The sequence below is a fragment of the Centroberyx gerrardi genome, chromosome 5, assembly GCF_048128805.1.
Source record: "Centroberyx gerrardi isolate f3 chromosome 5, fCenGer3.hap1.cur.20231027, whole genome shotgun sequence".
Lineage (NCBI taxonomy): Eukaryota > Metazoa > Chordata > Actinopteri > Beryciformes > Berycidae > Centroberyx > Centroberyx gerrardi.
In genome coordinates this window covers 10,728,826-10,744,713 of record NC_136001.1, presented here as the reverse complement: position 1 = coordinate 10,744,713, position 15,888 = coordinate 10,728,826, and the positions used below count along the sequence as shown (strand labels likewise).

The 15,888-nt window shown below is 42.3% G+C and overlaps 1 protein-coding gene across 1 annotated transcript in view; it reads left to right on the top strand.

Moving 5' to 3' along the window:
- ephb2b (eph receptor B2b) overlaps positions 1-15,888 on the top strand; it is a 123,804-nt gene that overhangs the window by 49,855 nt on the left and 58,061 nt on the right. Inside the window, exon 3 of the mRNA XM_071920993.2 lies at positions 9,593-10,277. Coding sequence (XP_071777094.1) covers positions 9,593-10,277 — 685 coding nt within the window. The remainder of the gene's footprint in view (positions 1-9,592; positions 10,278-15,888) is intronic.

The window sequence follows — 15,888 nt, the reverse complement described above, 5'->3', positions numbered from 1 at the left end:
AATAAAATGCGAAAAAGTTCTTAAATCCCGGGATTTAGTCAGGTATAGGTTGGCCTTATCAACATGGGCACTGAAGTTTTATGATGATATGGTTGAGCCCGTCCAAAGCGCAGTGCATTCAAAAGTTAAGAGTGCGCGAGATGGAGATAGCTTGTCCCCAATGGCCCAGGGCAACAGGTGTGGAAACAGAGCTCTCTCTCTCTCAATATAACAGCAAGAGGTGCTTTACAGAAGCTATTGTCTTACACACACATATGCATGGCTTCATGGGCTTAGCTGGAGGATCAGTAACATTCAGCACAGCACCGCAGCAGTTGGCTTTCACTACTCTGTATAGCTTCATGAAATATATCCTAACTCGCTATATGATACTTTGCCACACAATGCAAATGCAAACAAGAAACAGTATTATGTTTAGTGAAAAATGTTATGATAGTTGATGTCTCTTTTTCCACAGCATAGTTGAAAGTCACCTAACGTATCATTATTGTAAGAAACTTCATGAAATACTGCAATATAATCAGCTTTCTACAGTCGGTTTTTGGAAGTGATTTGCGTGAAACAACATTACAGTTCAACTTGTGTAAATCAAGTTTTATAACTCTCTCTGTGTATAGCCAGGCTGTTCACCCTTTTAATTATGTAAAAAGACAGACTAACTGAAATTGTCCCTGAGCCAGACAAGAGAGACATCTTTATTATTCCCTATAGTGACGCCTAAAACATTGAGAACCAATGTAATATTTACCAAACTAGAATTTCTCCCCAGGCACTTTGAGGAAGTGTAATATGTTCTGAGTACTGAGAATCTGGTAATATAACAAAATGTTCACATGCCTCACTCGATTCACACAGGGAAACCAGTGCTCTTGACTGTCATGTAGATCAGTGTGTCTCTGGGCAACTTCATGAGGACTTAACCCAAAGTATACACAAAAGCACACAGACACTGATATAATGAGATATACATAAAATTGTAGAGTACTGTTCCAAAACAAGGTGTGATGCTTTACATATAGCTGAAGACATAAAAAAAAGAAAAGCAGTTAAAGAGGAAGAAAAAGTATTACAAAAGAAAAGGGAATCAGAGAGAATGAAGTAAAGGACTAAAAATAATATCCAAAATACTGTAATACAAAATACTACTGTTTGGATGCAAATACCATCTTCATCAAACATAAGGTGTTTTGCGCCTCTTTTATAAAGAAGCATAACCGTATCCATGTGCTTGAATAGCTGCTTTGAGGTAAGTCTCTTGTAAAAAGATTTGGATCTACTGGGAATCTGCTGCTTGATATGGAGCTGATGTATAGGCAGCCAGCAGAGCAGGGTTAAGTGGTCAATGTTTTCTTCTCAAGTGGAGCTGAGAGACGTGTGAACATCGGGTCAGACCTCCTGACCCACTCACTGCTTCGGTGAAGCACTGTCAACAGCAGTCATTTAGAAATAGACTTATGACCGTGGGGAACTCACACACATACTGTGGAAAGATAACTGAGGTCTTCTGCATAGGAGGGGAACATAATGAGGTGGTGTTCGGGTTAGGTTATCATTATGGATGTGCCATAATCTGCTGTACCAGGATATGTGGAGTGTCACTTCAGGACACGCAAGACAACAGAGTTGCAAGAATGCAACATGTAGGGTATGTTGCAATACATTTGGGAAAAGAAGTTTGTCATGATTTAGCAATGATGTATTGTATTAGAATTCCTTTGGAATAAGGTTGAGGTTGTTTATGTGTAATTGTGGACATGTGTGGCTGACCAAAATGGCTTACTTTTTACATAGCCCTTGTGTTTCGTCACTGGTAATTTGTTGAGCAAATTTCATTGTATGGGACTCATTGTAGATTGAAGTGACCACTAATTTGCTATGATTCCCAATTAAAGTCTGTGAAATTATATCTTAGGAATTATGCAAGGAAATATGCAAACATAATCCACATGTAGATTCGTGGAGTGGCGGTTAAAGAGGTAATAGGAAGCTTGTTTGTCTAGTTTCACATGTTGTGCATTAACAGTGGACAATGGTAATTGAAGTTGACTGCAGCAGACAATTCTACTTATGTCTGTGTGTGTGTGTGTCTGTCCTCTCTATGAGGCTGGGTCTCCTACAGGATTTGGCTCGCTTTGCTTCTCTCTTAGTAATTGAATGCAGAGAGTGGGTGTCATTTGTCCTCTGTCCCTCCAGGGAAGGCACTCTTACTCTGACAGATTTCCCACAACTGCAAATGGGACAACTGTGCCTCAGGAGTTTTCCACTGGGTTCTCTCCCTGCTTTTGTGTGAATTATTTATTTACTTTTGTCAGTGACAGAACGGTGCTATGTAATGTGGCTCTCTGATTCTGAAACCAGTCCAGGTTGATTCAGACACTGTAATGACAAGACAGGAAAAATACACAATTCATGTTATGTCAAAACAATGAAACCTTTTAAACTGTGAGTGGTCTTACCCTGCGTTCACACTGCGAGCGACTTGGTTGATTGTGCAGTTACGAAGCTTTAACCAAGAGAAATACGTTATGTGTTCATACAAATCATGTATTTTTCGCTGCTTTGCTATTTCCTTTCACAACACATCTATTTGATGAATAATTTGGCAGTAATTAGGCAGCATTAATCAAAACAGAAAAAAAAATCTATAGAACTATTTCAGAGATTACTATCGACCCCAATGATGGATGCAGTCGTTTTCCAAGCATGATTTTCGAGGCGTTTATTCCTGTAGTCTTTCAAATAAAAGTTGTAGAGAACTAGGAAGCTGAATGATGCTGGAGCTGTAATCAACTTCTCATCCATATTGCACTTGCCAGGCAGAACTATTGTTCATGACACTAAAGTACGGAGACAAGGAACGGCAGAAATCTGAGTGGCTGTCGGCCGCTGATGACCGCGAAAAGTTCAGCTGTGGACAAGTTTTCTTGGCTGATAAGCTCATTGACCATCCACACATCGTCCAAGTTTTCCTGGACTCTCAGCTCTATCGGAAGCGAATGGACTTCCGGTGACTTGTTGATTGTGTTGCACGCAGTGTGAACACACAGTTAAGAGTCCCAGCAGAGAACTGTTATGGGTGGCAGAGTGACATATCAACAGCCATGTGTCCACTTGCCCACTTGCGGCACCCATTGCACACCTGACCGTCCTGAAGGAGGATCTCTTTCTGTGAGGTCCTTCCCTAAGTTTTTCCTTGTTCTCATTGAGGGTCTAAGGTTGGGGGTTGTCATTTTCATCTGTTGTTTTTTCTTTGATGCTTGTGATAGGCACTAAAGCTTTCTGTGTCTGAATCGTTCATAATTTGGGTGTTGTGAAGTCCTTTGGGACGGTAACTGTGATTAAGGTTCACACAAATAAACTTCACTTGACATGTGTCCTTGAGCACTACACTGAACTCCTACCTGCTCACTCATTGTAAACCAGTCTGGGTTACAGTGTCAGCAAATGTAAAATAGGAGTAGCGTAGCCCCAGCACAGAATGTGTGCTTGTAGAGGAGTTCAGTAACTAGATGCTACACAAAGGTCCAGTATGAGGCCCAAGACGTATTCTCTCTTTTCAACTGGTGAATGAGGCAAAAAGCTGTCTTTGGGGAATTGTCTCAGCTGTAGGGGTAGCCTTAGTCTATAACTCAGGCCTGACAGTGCGTTCCGCTTGGCTTTACAGATAAAGCAGAGACCTACTGTCAGGGAGACTTATAGATTGCAGGTCAGCTGAACTTTTCTCTCTCTCCTGGAGTGGCAGAGGAGTTATTGATTCTGAACCTCATTCCCAGAGAGCATCACTGAACTGTAGCACCTTGTATAACTCGAGAGGAGGACGGGAGCGGCTGACATATAGTAGTCTCAACCGTTACCGCCATACTCTAACCACCACGATCCATACACACTTTAGACAGGTTATCTGCACAGAGGAGCATTTGTCAGTCAGTATTGCTGCTCTAGCACAATATAAATTACAGGCTCTGTACCACACCAGAGTTATTGGACACAAGGCATGTGTGGGAAAGTAGCTTATTAACAATATATAAAGTGGTCTAATAACAATTAGAATGGCAAGTACAGTAAAGGTACAGGAATTTGTCTTGGTAACAATGGTGCAGAGGCAGTGGCACACACTAACAGACAAGGTAGAAGGACACCAGGACATTGAATACAATGCAAAGGGACAGTGCAAGACACATTATCAACAGTATATTAAATAGGGATGGGACAATATATCGAAATTCAATATATCGCAATACAGAAATGTTACAAAACGTATTGTGGGGAAGAAAAGTGAATCACAATATTACCTGCATTTTATTCTGCTGTAGTAATCACAAATGGCATTGCTCATCACAATTTCACAAGCTCTCCCTATAAATTATATTATTTACACTTTGTAATGACATTTTTAAACTGTTGTTTACATTCTAGCAAGCCAATGCCATTGCTAGAAAGTTTTGTTGCTCAGAAATAAACATAATTCTGCACAGTCACACTTTGTTCTCATTGAATTTTATTTATCACTTCGTATCGTGAACCCCATACTGCGTATCGAATCGTATCGTGAGATAAACATATCGTCCCATCCCTAATATTAAAGGATGTTTGCGTCAACCAACACAGATTCAGAGCACCAAGAACATACACTGTACATCACTCTGCTCTGTCATGGTAATGCTGTTATATATGGGAGTAATCCTCAAGGCCACAACTGTGACCATGGACTTTTTGGCACCGTTAATGTGTCACTCCTTCATGTTTGGCTGGTATACTCGGAGCACCCAGGGTCTGATGACAGCTCATTGGAAGTTGCTTGTTTATTTGAGGGAGCGACACCCCATATACCACACTTGGGTCATAGAATATTTGCTGACGATTCCATTTGTTTTAACCTCCCTGGAGTAACAGACTGGTGATTTTTTTCACACTGGATAATACAATGACTGCCTGAAAGTTTAGACTATTTGAAGGTCAATTTGCTATAATTCTCTGTGGTTAACAATTTATCTGACACAAAATTACCCTAATGTGATAAACTGGTGATATCTGGTACTTGGAGCAGGTTAAACTAAACACTAAACACACAATTATTTGCAAACACTACTTGACCCAGGACTACTAGACTCAGGACCCCAAAGAGAGGAACTCAACCGGTGTGTTTGTGCAGCTACCCAGTCATTTCGTTTCAGACCCTCGGCTCTTGTGTTTGTGTGGTGTTTCTCAGAGGAAGGAAGCACATGCAGTGTGCCATGAAAAAAGACCTTTGCTTGTTATTTTCCTTGAAGTATTATTATGTCTAATAGCTTTGATATATTACCCAGAACATTTCACAAATGCGAATGATCTCCTGATATATTTGTTTTGCCTACGGTTATTAAGCTATCCAAGGATTGATCCAAGGAAAATGTCTGTGATAGTTTGATTCTTATTAAAAGGCAATTTACTTTAGTTTGTGCTATATCTTATTTTGATTTTAGTTATGTACCGCTCTATGCACTTAGCCCTATGGCTGTTGACTTCCACACTCTGTCAGAGATTCAGATAAACAACATTTTTCCCAATGTTGTGAAAGGGATCTCAGTTGAAAACAGCTAGATTATTAGTTTCCATCCTCATCTCAGGGCGCCTCATCCCCTCTAACTAATCCTTCTTGACACCCACTGCCACCCTTACCTCCACCTTCTCTACTTAAAACACATGACCACCCTTTTAACAGCACTCTCGGTAAAGAGCCGGGGGAAAAAGCTGTGAAAATGAAGACGTTTCTTCTAATTTCACACTTGGCGCTTGATCGTTAGGCTCTTATTATGCCCCATTTGCTTCCCTCCACTGGCTCTGATGAAAGCGGGGCAAAAAAGCCGTGACAGGACAAAAAGGGGCCCTCCATCAAAACACATTTTGTTTGGGGTCTTTTTTAGCCTGGCTCAAAAATCCTCCCCCCAACACTGCCAACACTTTCCCCTGCAGTTTCCGCGGTCTCCATCCCTCATTAGCAGCAACCCCCACCTGTCTCCACATTCATTTTATTAAAGTTTGATTGTGCAATGCTCGGGGGCTTAGTACAAGGGGACGTCACAGTCTGTCCTCTCTTGTTTAATCGGCGCACAGCCTCCCTTGGAACAGTGTGTGGCTCTTGGAGGAGAAGTGGGAAGGTCAATGGCTGCTCGTGACCCACGATGATGATGTCCATCTAGGTTGACTAGAAGTGGGCCAACCAGCAGGTTTATCCTTAAAGAATGTCTCTTGACTGTTCCACCAAGAACCTCCAGCATGTAGACTGCCTATCCAAAGTTTGTTTAATGTTTAATAAATAAGCATGTTTTCTTTGTCAGTTTGCAATAACTTAACCCCATTAAAGGTTTAGTTTGAGAAAAAAAAAATCATACATGCAAACTTTTGTGACGATGACACTAAAACAATTAAACTATATGTTCATCAAAAAACCTCCCTTAGCAGCTCTAACTGCTGTACACACTTTCTTCATGCGAACAGTCAGTTTTTCCAGGCCAGTTTTTACCAAAGGACACATTTTGATGAACATGAAGCTGAATGTTAGTTAAATATATCCAAAGCATTAGCAAATAGCTTGAAAGATAAGGTAGGCAAGGTCTCCCCAAACTTTTGACGGGCAGTGTACATTCAAGCAGTCACACAATGGTTGCTTAGCAATTCTTTTATTTGTATTTTTAAAACCTATTGACACTAGTCAGGTTTTTGCATTCAGACAGTATTTAAAATGACAGAGGTAGTGACAACTGAGCACACTTTGTAGTATGCTGCAATGACACTGCCACGCAAATCTAGGATTAAACTTACATTGGCATGTACTAAATATGTATGAAATATTCTGTATGATCAAATTTAAGGTTTACACAACCCAATCTTCAGTGTTACTCTCAGAAAGTGTGAAATTAACTCTGACAGTGTAAACATCGACGCGTCGCTATGGCAGTGCTTATATAAGTCCACAACCATCAAAGTTAATGAAACATTTTTAGACAGTTTTGAACAGCCTCCCCAGAGCCATATCACTTCTGTGAGTGAACAAACAACACTCCAATCAACACTTGTCAACTCCAAATAATTGTCACAGAAAAATCAACACTTATTATAACTGGACATTTTTTGTGTACATGCGCTTATTTACGCAAACAAATTTCAACTATTATGCACAATCATTGAAATGTAATTTTTCCAAGCTACACTTTTTGCTCTTTATGCCCGTTTGGCAGAATGAGACAGTTTTGATATCTACATTCAGATAAACAAGGTTCTATTATGGCTTTTGTGAAGATGTTTGTCTGCGTCCTCTTTCCTAAAATATTTTTTGGCTGCACATCACTGTCTGTTCTGTTTAGCAGGGTGGGTTTGGGCTGGCTCTTGAAATGGTTTGGGTTGGGTGTGGGTCAACCCGAGCATCACTAGCAGTGATTAATTGGGACATGGGAATTAAGAACTAAAGCTGTTCTAATTAGTCAGAGAGTGTTTGATAGAACGTCGGGCTGTAACAAGAGGGGTGACTTTCTTCTCCCAACCCGTCAAAATCTCTGTCAAAATCCTTGCTAAATGGGCACTAATTTGGGAAATTATGTCAGCTGTGAAGTGAAGAGTGAAGGGGGGAGGTAGAGGGGTAGAAGCAGTACAGGGTGCGGCTGAGGCGAAGTGGCTCTGGGGGTTGAGAGCAGGGTTTTCCTTGGCTGAAATGCCGAGGTCAAGGTCATGACTCACTTGGTGGTTAGAATGCATGGCGTTTTGAAGCCGAGACGCTCGGTTTGATCCACAGCCAAGCGGGTAGGAAAACCGCGGAGGTTGCATCTGGAGTCTGTAAGAGCGAGAATTCAAATTTGTGTGCATTATGTGGATTTTGAAAGTAGAAAAGCGTACCCAGAAAACCTAAAGTGAAATTTGCCCTTTCGTTTTTCTTTACATGATTACCTGTGTAATATGATTAAGCCAATTTTATTGGAGTGTGACTTTGATTATGGAAAATTCATGTCATGTTTTTTCACAGTGCTTCACTGTAAACTATCTCTGCCATAGTAGTGAAAGGAGCTTTCGCCGTAATGTCAATAACCAATTACAGTATGTACTATGAATGTGTCCTATAAAGCTAAGATAAAAAGTGGGCCACGCTATCACATAAAGCAGAGCCTCTCTGCTCTGGAGGAGTGATTTAATGTCACTTCTCCAGTTTCTGTAAAAGCATTACAGTATGTAAATGGCTTCCTTCTGTCTCCATGAGAGGACAGGAGAGGGGAGGTAGTGAACTTCAAAGCTGTCTGGCTGTGCAAAGAAGGGTTACGTTTACTTTAAAATCCCAAAATCCCAAAATCTTTTTTTTCGTAGAAAGGTTCACACATCCAATCTTGAATGAAATAATTGAAAATGAAAGCTGTATCATTAAAAGCTGAATAGCAATTACACTTTACAATATGAATTAATTGAATTAAAAAGCGAATTGACCCCAACCCTAGTAGGAAGAGGAGAGTAACACCTGTTCTTTATAGTGTATGAATCATGCATCTTGGACCAAGAGCCTCCAACAGTAGAAATAAAGTAAAGTAAAAATACATAAAATAAAGTCTTACTTACAGTGACAACTTTCTAATGAAAGCCTCTGTGGCTTACCTGTCAGACAGTACAAAGTGCCAGGGAACAGATGATCCCAGACTCTATCCTATAAATTCAAGCTGCAATTCATTGAGTAATGACAGAGCAGTCATTCAAATTTTTTGTAGGCTGGATATAACTTCCTTTTTTATAGAAAAAGAGATTCAATTTTCAGATTTGAATGCAATCCACCTCATGAATTTTTTGAAACTCAAACCTATCCCTGCTGTAAGTGGATACCACTACTGTGGCCTTCTCATTGAGTACGTTTACGCGCACACTAATAATTTGATCTTAACTTGATTAAGGCAGTACTCTGACTGGTGAAATTGTATTGATTTATTGAGGCATGTAAACACTTAAGTCAGGTTTCTTATGTTTTTTTCAAAACATAAGAAGACGCAGGCAAGAAAGGAGAGGATGTGCTGGGAAAGCTGGTTCTTAGATTTGTTCCTTTAGACATATAGACCAATTATGAAATGAATCCATGTAAACTGGGTTATTAGAGAAATCACGTTTCTTCAAACCATGTAATCGTTGTAATTGAAATATTGCTTTAAGAAGATTACTCCCAGTAATCTTAAGTATTGGTGTGCATGTAAACATACTTATTATTGCTGCAAAATGGGTATCAGCGTGGGCTTCTTCATAGTTTACATTTGCAGAAAACACTTGGAGCATTTACTGCTTTACAGCTGATTGAATTGCAATTAACTGAATGGTTCTGCTAACCATGTGCCTCACTTTCCAAACGCTCTTCACAAATTTTGCGCATAAGCCCAGATCCTTGTCAAGGTTGTCATTCGTGAAAAATTGATCTAGATGCCAGAATTAGCAGATTAGAGGAATGTTCTGATATTTCTGTGGTATATCGAGAACTAAAACTCATTTCCAAATTACAGTTGCTACAAATATGTTATAAACAGTATATTGTGTATGGTATATTGAACAGTATTGTGTAGACTGACTGGTTTCTGTCTCTGTCCTTGGCCAACAGTGGGAGGAGGTGAGCGGTTACGATGAAAACATGAACACCATTCGTACTTACCAGGTCTGCAATGTTTTCGACAACAATCAGAACAACTGGGTCCGGACAAAGTACATCCGGCGCCGCGGTGCGCAGCGGATCCACGTGGAGATGAAGTTCTCGGTGAGGGACTGCAGTAGCATCCCCAACGTGCCGGGCTCCTGTAAAGAGACGTTCAACCTGTATTACTATGAATCGGACTCCGACACGGCCACCAGAACCTCCCCGGCTTGGATGGAGAACCCCTGGATCAAGGTGGACACCATCGCGGCAGACGAGAGTTTCTCCCAGGTGGACCTCGGGGGCAGAGTGATGAAGATCAACACCGAGGTGCGGAGCTTCGGCCCGGTGTCGCGCAATGGCTTCTACCTGGCCTTCCAGGACTACGGCGGCTGCATGTCGCTCATCGCCGTGCGCGTCTTCTACCGGAAGTGCCCCCGTATCATCACCAACGGGGCGCTGTTCCAGGAGACGCTGTCGGGGGCAGAGAGCACTTCCCTGGTGGCGGCGAGGGGCGTTTGTATCCCCAACGCCGAGGAGGTGGACGTGCCCATCAAGCTGTACTGTAATGGTGACGGAGAATGGATGGTACCTATCGGGCGCTGCATGTGCAAGGCTGGGAACGAGGCTGTGGAAAATGGGACTGTGTGTAGAGGTAAGGTCTGCTCTTATTATTACCCTGATGTTTTCATCAAATCCGCTGGGCTCAATTTGCCCGTCAGTTCTGCCTTCATAATAGAGTAATCCAAACACTAAAGCATCCAATCCATACGGTGCTTATGTCTGTCAGTGCGCTCTCCGTTGTAAACTGTTGCAGGGATCTACAGCATTTATTCCCATTGAACTAGCAATACAAGTAGGTGATATATGGCTATGTACTGAAAAAGATGATGGGATGCACATTCAACGACAGTTATTCATTTGGAACCAGCACCATATTTCCATGTGAATGATCATCACTCCTTACTGTACATTTTCCAATAGGAATACACTGCTGAATATCACTTCACATGACAGTTCAGGCTGGGGTTTGATCTGAAGATATATTGCTGCCTTTTGAAGTGTGTGACTGTTGAACATTTTTAGTTTGTTTCTTCTAAGCTGTCATAAAAGGAGGGGAGTGTCTTATCACAGGTGTTTGGACTCCAGTCACAGGGGCTTGTCATAGCTGGAGTTTTCTCTTTCACAAAGTTATTTATTACTTTCCCTACCCCGCTCCATGTAGCAGATGTAATGTTAAACTTCCATTCTGTTACTGGATGAAAAGAATTCTATTAAATGCACTTTACCTTAAGGGTGTAATGTTTTTTCATAGGAAGTAAGAATGTGAATGTAATACATTTAATAATTTTTTTCGTAGTTTTTCCCTTATTTGAATGTTTTTGCAGGTCGAAAAAGGATATAAAAAGATTTCAAGCTCTCCCTAGGGAGCAGCTTTTACCTTGCTGTGCATATTTAACAGAACTGAACATGCTAAAGGGAAAAATGCACAGAAAATAACACACAGTAATTGCGTATCTGTAAAATTTCAGCGCTGTTCTTTTGTTGGTACAATGCATTCTTCCATCTATGAGGATGAAGAGGATACTTTTCAAAATCGCCTACATTTTCCTTTCCTTTTGATTTGCTGCAACAGGAATCCTCACAGGCAAATCGATTTGCCTTTTCAGAACATCAATGTACCTGCCATTTACCTGTGCCATGCCCTGTCCGCGCTCTGGTAGGTGGTATTCGCTCGACGTGCTTAGAGATCCTGATCATTGGGAACAGCGTGACAGTCTGCAGCCTGCAGACTGGAGCCATGCTGATGCAGCCCGGCACAACAAACCACCCACCTGCGTTTCAGATCGGTGTGTTGCTGCCTCTCTCATACGCCTGCCTGTAATTACCACACATCCCCCAGTGTCTGCGCTGGGAGGGGAGACAAGTGATGGGTGCTGCCTCGCAAACACTGCCAGGCCTATTCAATGACTACTAATGAGGACAGGCACTGGTTCCTCCTTAAGGAATACAGGCCAATAAGAGACGCGTCAAGATCGCTACTCTGCTGTAGCACGCCGCTCTAAATCCACACCCCCGCATAATTACACAAATCTGCTTGTTTTTTGACCTACATGTAATTCACTGCGTGTGGTGGATTGGAGCATCTCAGGGGTGTCCTCAGTCATGGTGTGTTTGTGTTAAACGGGATTATACAATTAAATGCTGTCCGCTCAACTGGGAAAGCGTGTTGATCCATCGCTATCCTCACAGCGCTGGGCATGAGAGTGTTTCACATACAAAATGTAGCGTTTCACCTTCCAGTCCTGGCCACGCTGCTATTTTTTTTCTCCTTACTGACAGTGGCTGGCTATCCAAGGTTCCCCCTGAAGAAAAGCTTCATTGACCACATGCTTTCATCTTCATCAGCTCCCCTTGCTGTAGTGAGAGATGTTTGCCTGAGCACTGCAAGGCCTCATAGATTCTGTAGAGACACAGACAGAAACACACACACACACAAACACCAGCATAGAGAGCCGATTTTGACAGTTCTTCTCAGTGTCACTATGTCTTCGGTGATCACATAGACACACTGAGTGGACTATTAAAGCTTTATGAGAAGGATGCATTATCTGAGAGTGGATCTGTGGCATGCAGCAAAACCCTGTGCAGGGAGATGGATTTTATGGCTCCATACAATAGTTATGAGACTCAAACAGGGTTGGAAGTGTGTATCTTACCAAAAAAGAAAATAAAACCATTAAAGTTAAAAAAGGCTATTACTCTGTGGTTAGACCATTGTTCAGAAGCCCTTTTTGATGGAAGGCTGCCACCAATTGGTCTGCACTCTATTCATCTTCCTCAACACTGAAAGTTGATACCACCGCTTGAATCTGTGGTCAGTGCCTGCCTTTCAACTGCCAGAAGTTGGCTAATGAATTGATTTATGAAAGATGCGCCTTTGCCTGCCGATGTTATGGGGTAATGAATTGATTTCTGAGAGATGCCCTCTGAGGGTTTGTAAGATATCCTGTTTCATAGCTAGATTATGGAGCCACAGAGACAGCATAAAGCAGCCAAGATGAAAGAGACTATTTGTACTGTAATATTAATAACGCAACCAACGCTTTGTTCCAACATCTCTGCAACAAAACGTGTAATTACGCATGTAACAATTAAATCCTTGGCAGGGATCCCGACAAATAATTATGCTGACATGAAATCTGTCAAAATATTGACAATAGAAGGGGGTGCTTAAACTCAAATTGCTGAGGCCTTTTTCTCTGCGATTGTCTTACTAGTGAGATTAAGTTTCCTCTCCAAGAAGCGCTGGGAGCGAATGAACCACACCAGGGTCTTTCAGCAGAGACGGCCCTGAAAAGAGAGATCTTATTTCCCCTCAGAGCCTTGAGGAGATGGTGCACCACAGAGACACATGGGGTCCTGTTTGCCCTTGCCGTTCACTCCAAAATGAAAAGCACTCTCTTCAGCGGGGCACAATGAGAGCCATGTTCACGGGTGGAAATGCAAACTCCCTTAACAATGCCCATGTGTGTTTTTTCACTGTAATCTGATCATCTAACCCCATGCCATTGTGAGTTGAAGGGTCCCGACTGTGGGAGTGTGGCTCGCATTATGGAGCAGTGGAAGTTCAGATGCAGACAAACAGTTGCAGTGATAGTAACAGTTTCATTCATGTATTGGTTTTTGTTAATGAGCGTATTTGGGGTGGGGTGGGGGGAGCTAACCATCGTCGTAAAACAAGCACCATAGTTTGCTTGGCCCTGCGGCTAAGAACAGTCAACACGTAACACCAAGCACAGCGTGACAGTCGAATGTGGTGGATAAAAGGGAGACTGTTACATGCACTACACGCTCTCCCACTGACATGCAATGGAAATCACAGTGTGAAACACAAGGCATTTTGACAGTGAAACCAATTACGGTGTTACCTGAGAAGAATTCTTAGAGAAAGTGACAGACATTGAAACATACTGTATCACCCTTCTGTATCTTGTGTCTGTAGTTTACTTGTTAACATTGATACACACATTCTTATGTAGAAGTAAAGCACTAGCGATCATATTAATATAGGTTCAATATTTGGTTAGTGACAGTATAGTTACAGTACAGTTACAAGAGCAACATGCTAGTAGAATGTTAGTTTCTTAAAAATGAACATATCATCACACCTACTGTTCTGTTTTACACAGATGAACTCACACAGCGCATCTACACACTCACAAGCCGTCACACTATTCTCAATTCAATCCGCCCTCAATTCAGATATGTAATGAAGAGAGCAAATTCCTGTGTGTACTCCTGAACACACACACACACACACACACACACACACTCACACAACTTGCCCCATAGTGAACTGTAAGTCACATGAATGATGAGCATTCTAGGTCACAGCGTGGAGAATTGGGAAACAGCACTAGTGCCTCTTTTAAAAGTGTATCCGTCTGTTGGTGAGGTCTGCGTTAGCGGTGGGTAGAGCTGCTTGGAAGGCAGGCTCATGCAATTGCACACCCAGAGAAAGTAGATTAAGGAGGAGAGCTTCAGTAATTCTTCAGCCAAATGTAATAGTAGATAAATGGTGTTAGTGGGGATCGAGCGCAAAGGTTGGCACTGGGCTTGGATAGACATGATTGCATGGAAAAGAGGAGGGGAGGAGGGGGATCTGTGAGCCAGGAAATGAGTCCCCCTAACCCACTGTCAGAATCCCAATTATTGCAGTCTCTTCGTCTGGAGAGGGTTTAAGGGTGGAAATCAGCGTAGCACAGACAAATCCACGCCGCTGCCTTTATTTCCCTGGGTGCCTCTGTCTTTAATGGCAGCTCTAATTGACTAACAGTGCACGCGGGGAACAGCCATGCTGATGGCTGGATGACTGTCCTCTGTGCTGGAACAAGACGCAAAGCAAAACAAAACAAACACACCCCCTCAAGGCTTTTGCTGCATTGCATGTGCAAACAAAGACACATGAAGGAAGGTTTGTATTGGAGAGAGAGAGTGAGAGAGAGAGAGAGAACAAAACGCCCACAGAATGTCTACACTCTATACACATTCACACAATATCACATTATAGTGAAAGCCATACTTATTCTCTTAGATTGATGGCAGCTACGGCTGCTGTTATGAGCCTTTTAGTAAGCATAAGGAATACACATTAGCGCCTGAACAGATGTTCATTACTGCAACATTTGCCTGTTAAATAGCATCATAGGCAACATCACTTAATTTCAGCATCATAGGCAACATCACTTAATTTCCATTACTGATCTTTTTATTTTGAGCCAATAAAACGTCTGTGATGTGTGTTCAATAGTTGTAGTCTCTCAGCCCAGATTGGTCTGTATGCAGCATGGGATGTTATAACAGCAGGGGGGGGACATGGGAGCTCTGAGACATGTCAGCCTGTCCGCAGAGGCCCCAGGGAACAGTCAGGAGGCTTTATTCCCTCCTCCCCACTGTGATGGGATTTCAGCATGGCCAGGTGCTTGTTTCTGTCTGCCTGTCTCTTTCTCTCTGTCTGTGTCAGTTCCTGCACCCTACACATATCCAAACAGCAGGACAGAAAGAGAGAGAGAAAGAAAGAGATCTAGGAAAAAAACAGAGAGAGAAAGAGAAGGGAGGGAAGAGGGAAAGGAAAGTGTCTTGCAAGAGAGAAAAATGCAAATTAAACACTATTTTTATACACTACCTTATGGTGAGTACACAAAATCATGCATTATTATGCACAAACACATACTGTATGTACTCCCTTATGAAATCATATGCACATGAAGGAACACAATGTATATTTTCCCCCACACACATGCAGTTTATCATCTTCGTTCTCACAGCACATCCATCACACGCGAATGTGATAACGCGAGCTGAGATGTCTGCGAATCTCCCTGAACTCAAAGATCATGGCCTGTTAAGCGTGTAAACTTTTTCCATATGTCCTTGCGCGTGTTGGTTTCTGCTCCATATGGCGTTGCAGCCTGCACAAGGTCCTCCTTATCCCACACCATCTCTGGAATCCCAAGTTGGGGCGGTACCACCTCTGATAACTCGGTCTCTCTTTTTTTCACTCTTCCTTGGTCGTCTGATCTAGTTGCTGCAGGAGGGCCTGGTTTTTTACTTGCGACACCTATCCATGTCTCAGCCTGAGCCCCTCTAGACCAGAGAGCCTCTTGGCCACAGACAGTTTTCTGGTGGTCCTGCGTGAGAGCACAGCTGGGTGACGACCCCGAGACCTTATGGTTTGGGTCATGATAAATAGGGTTGGGTTC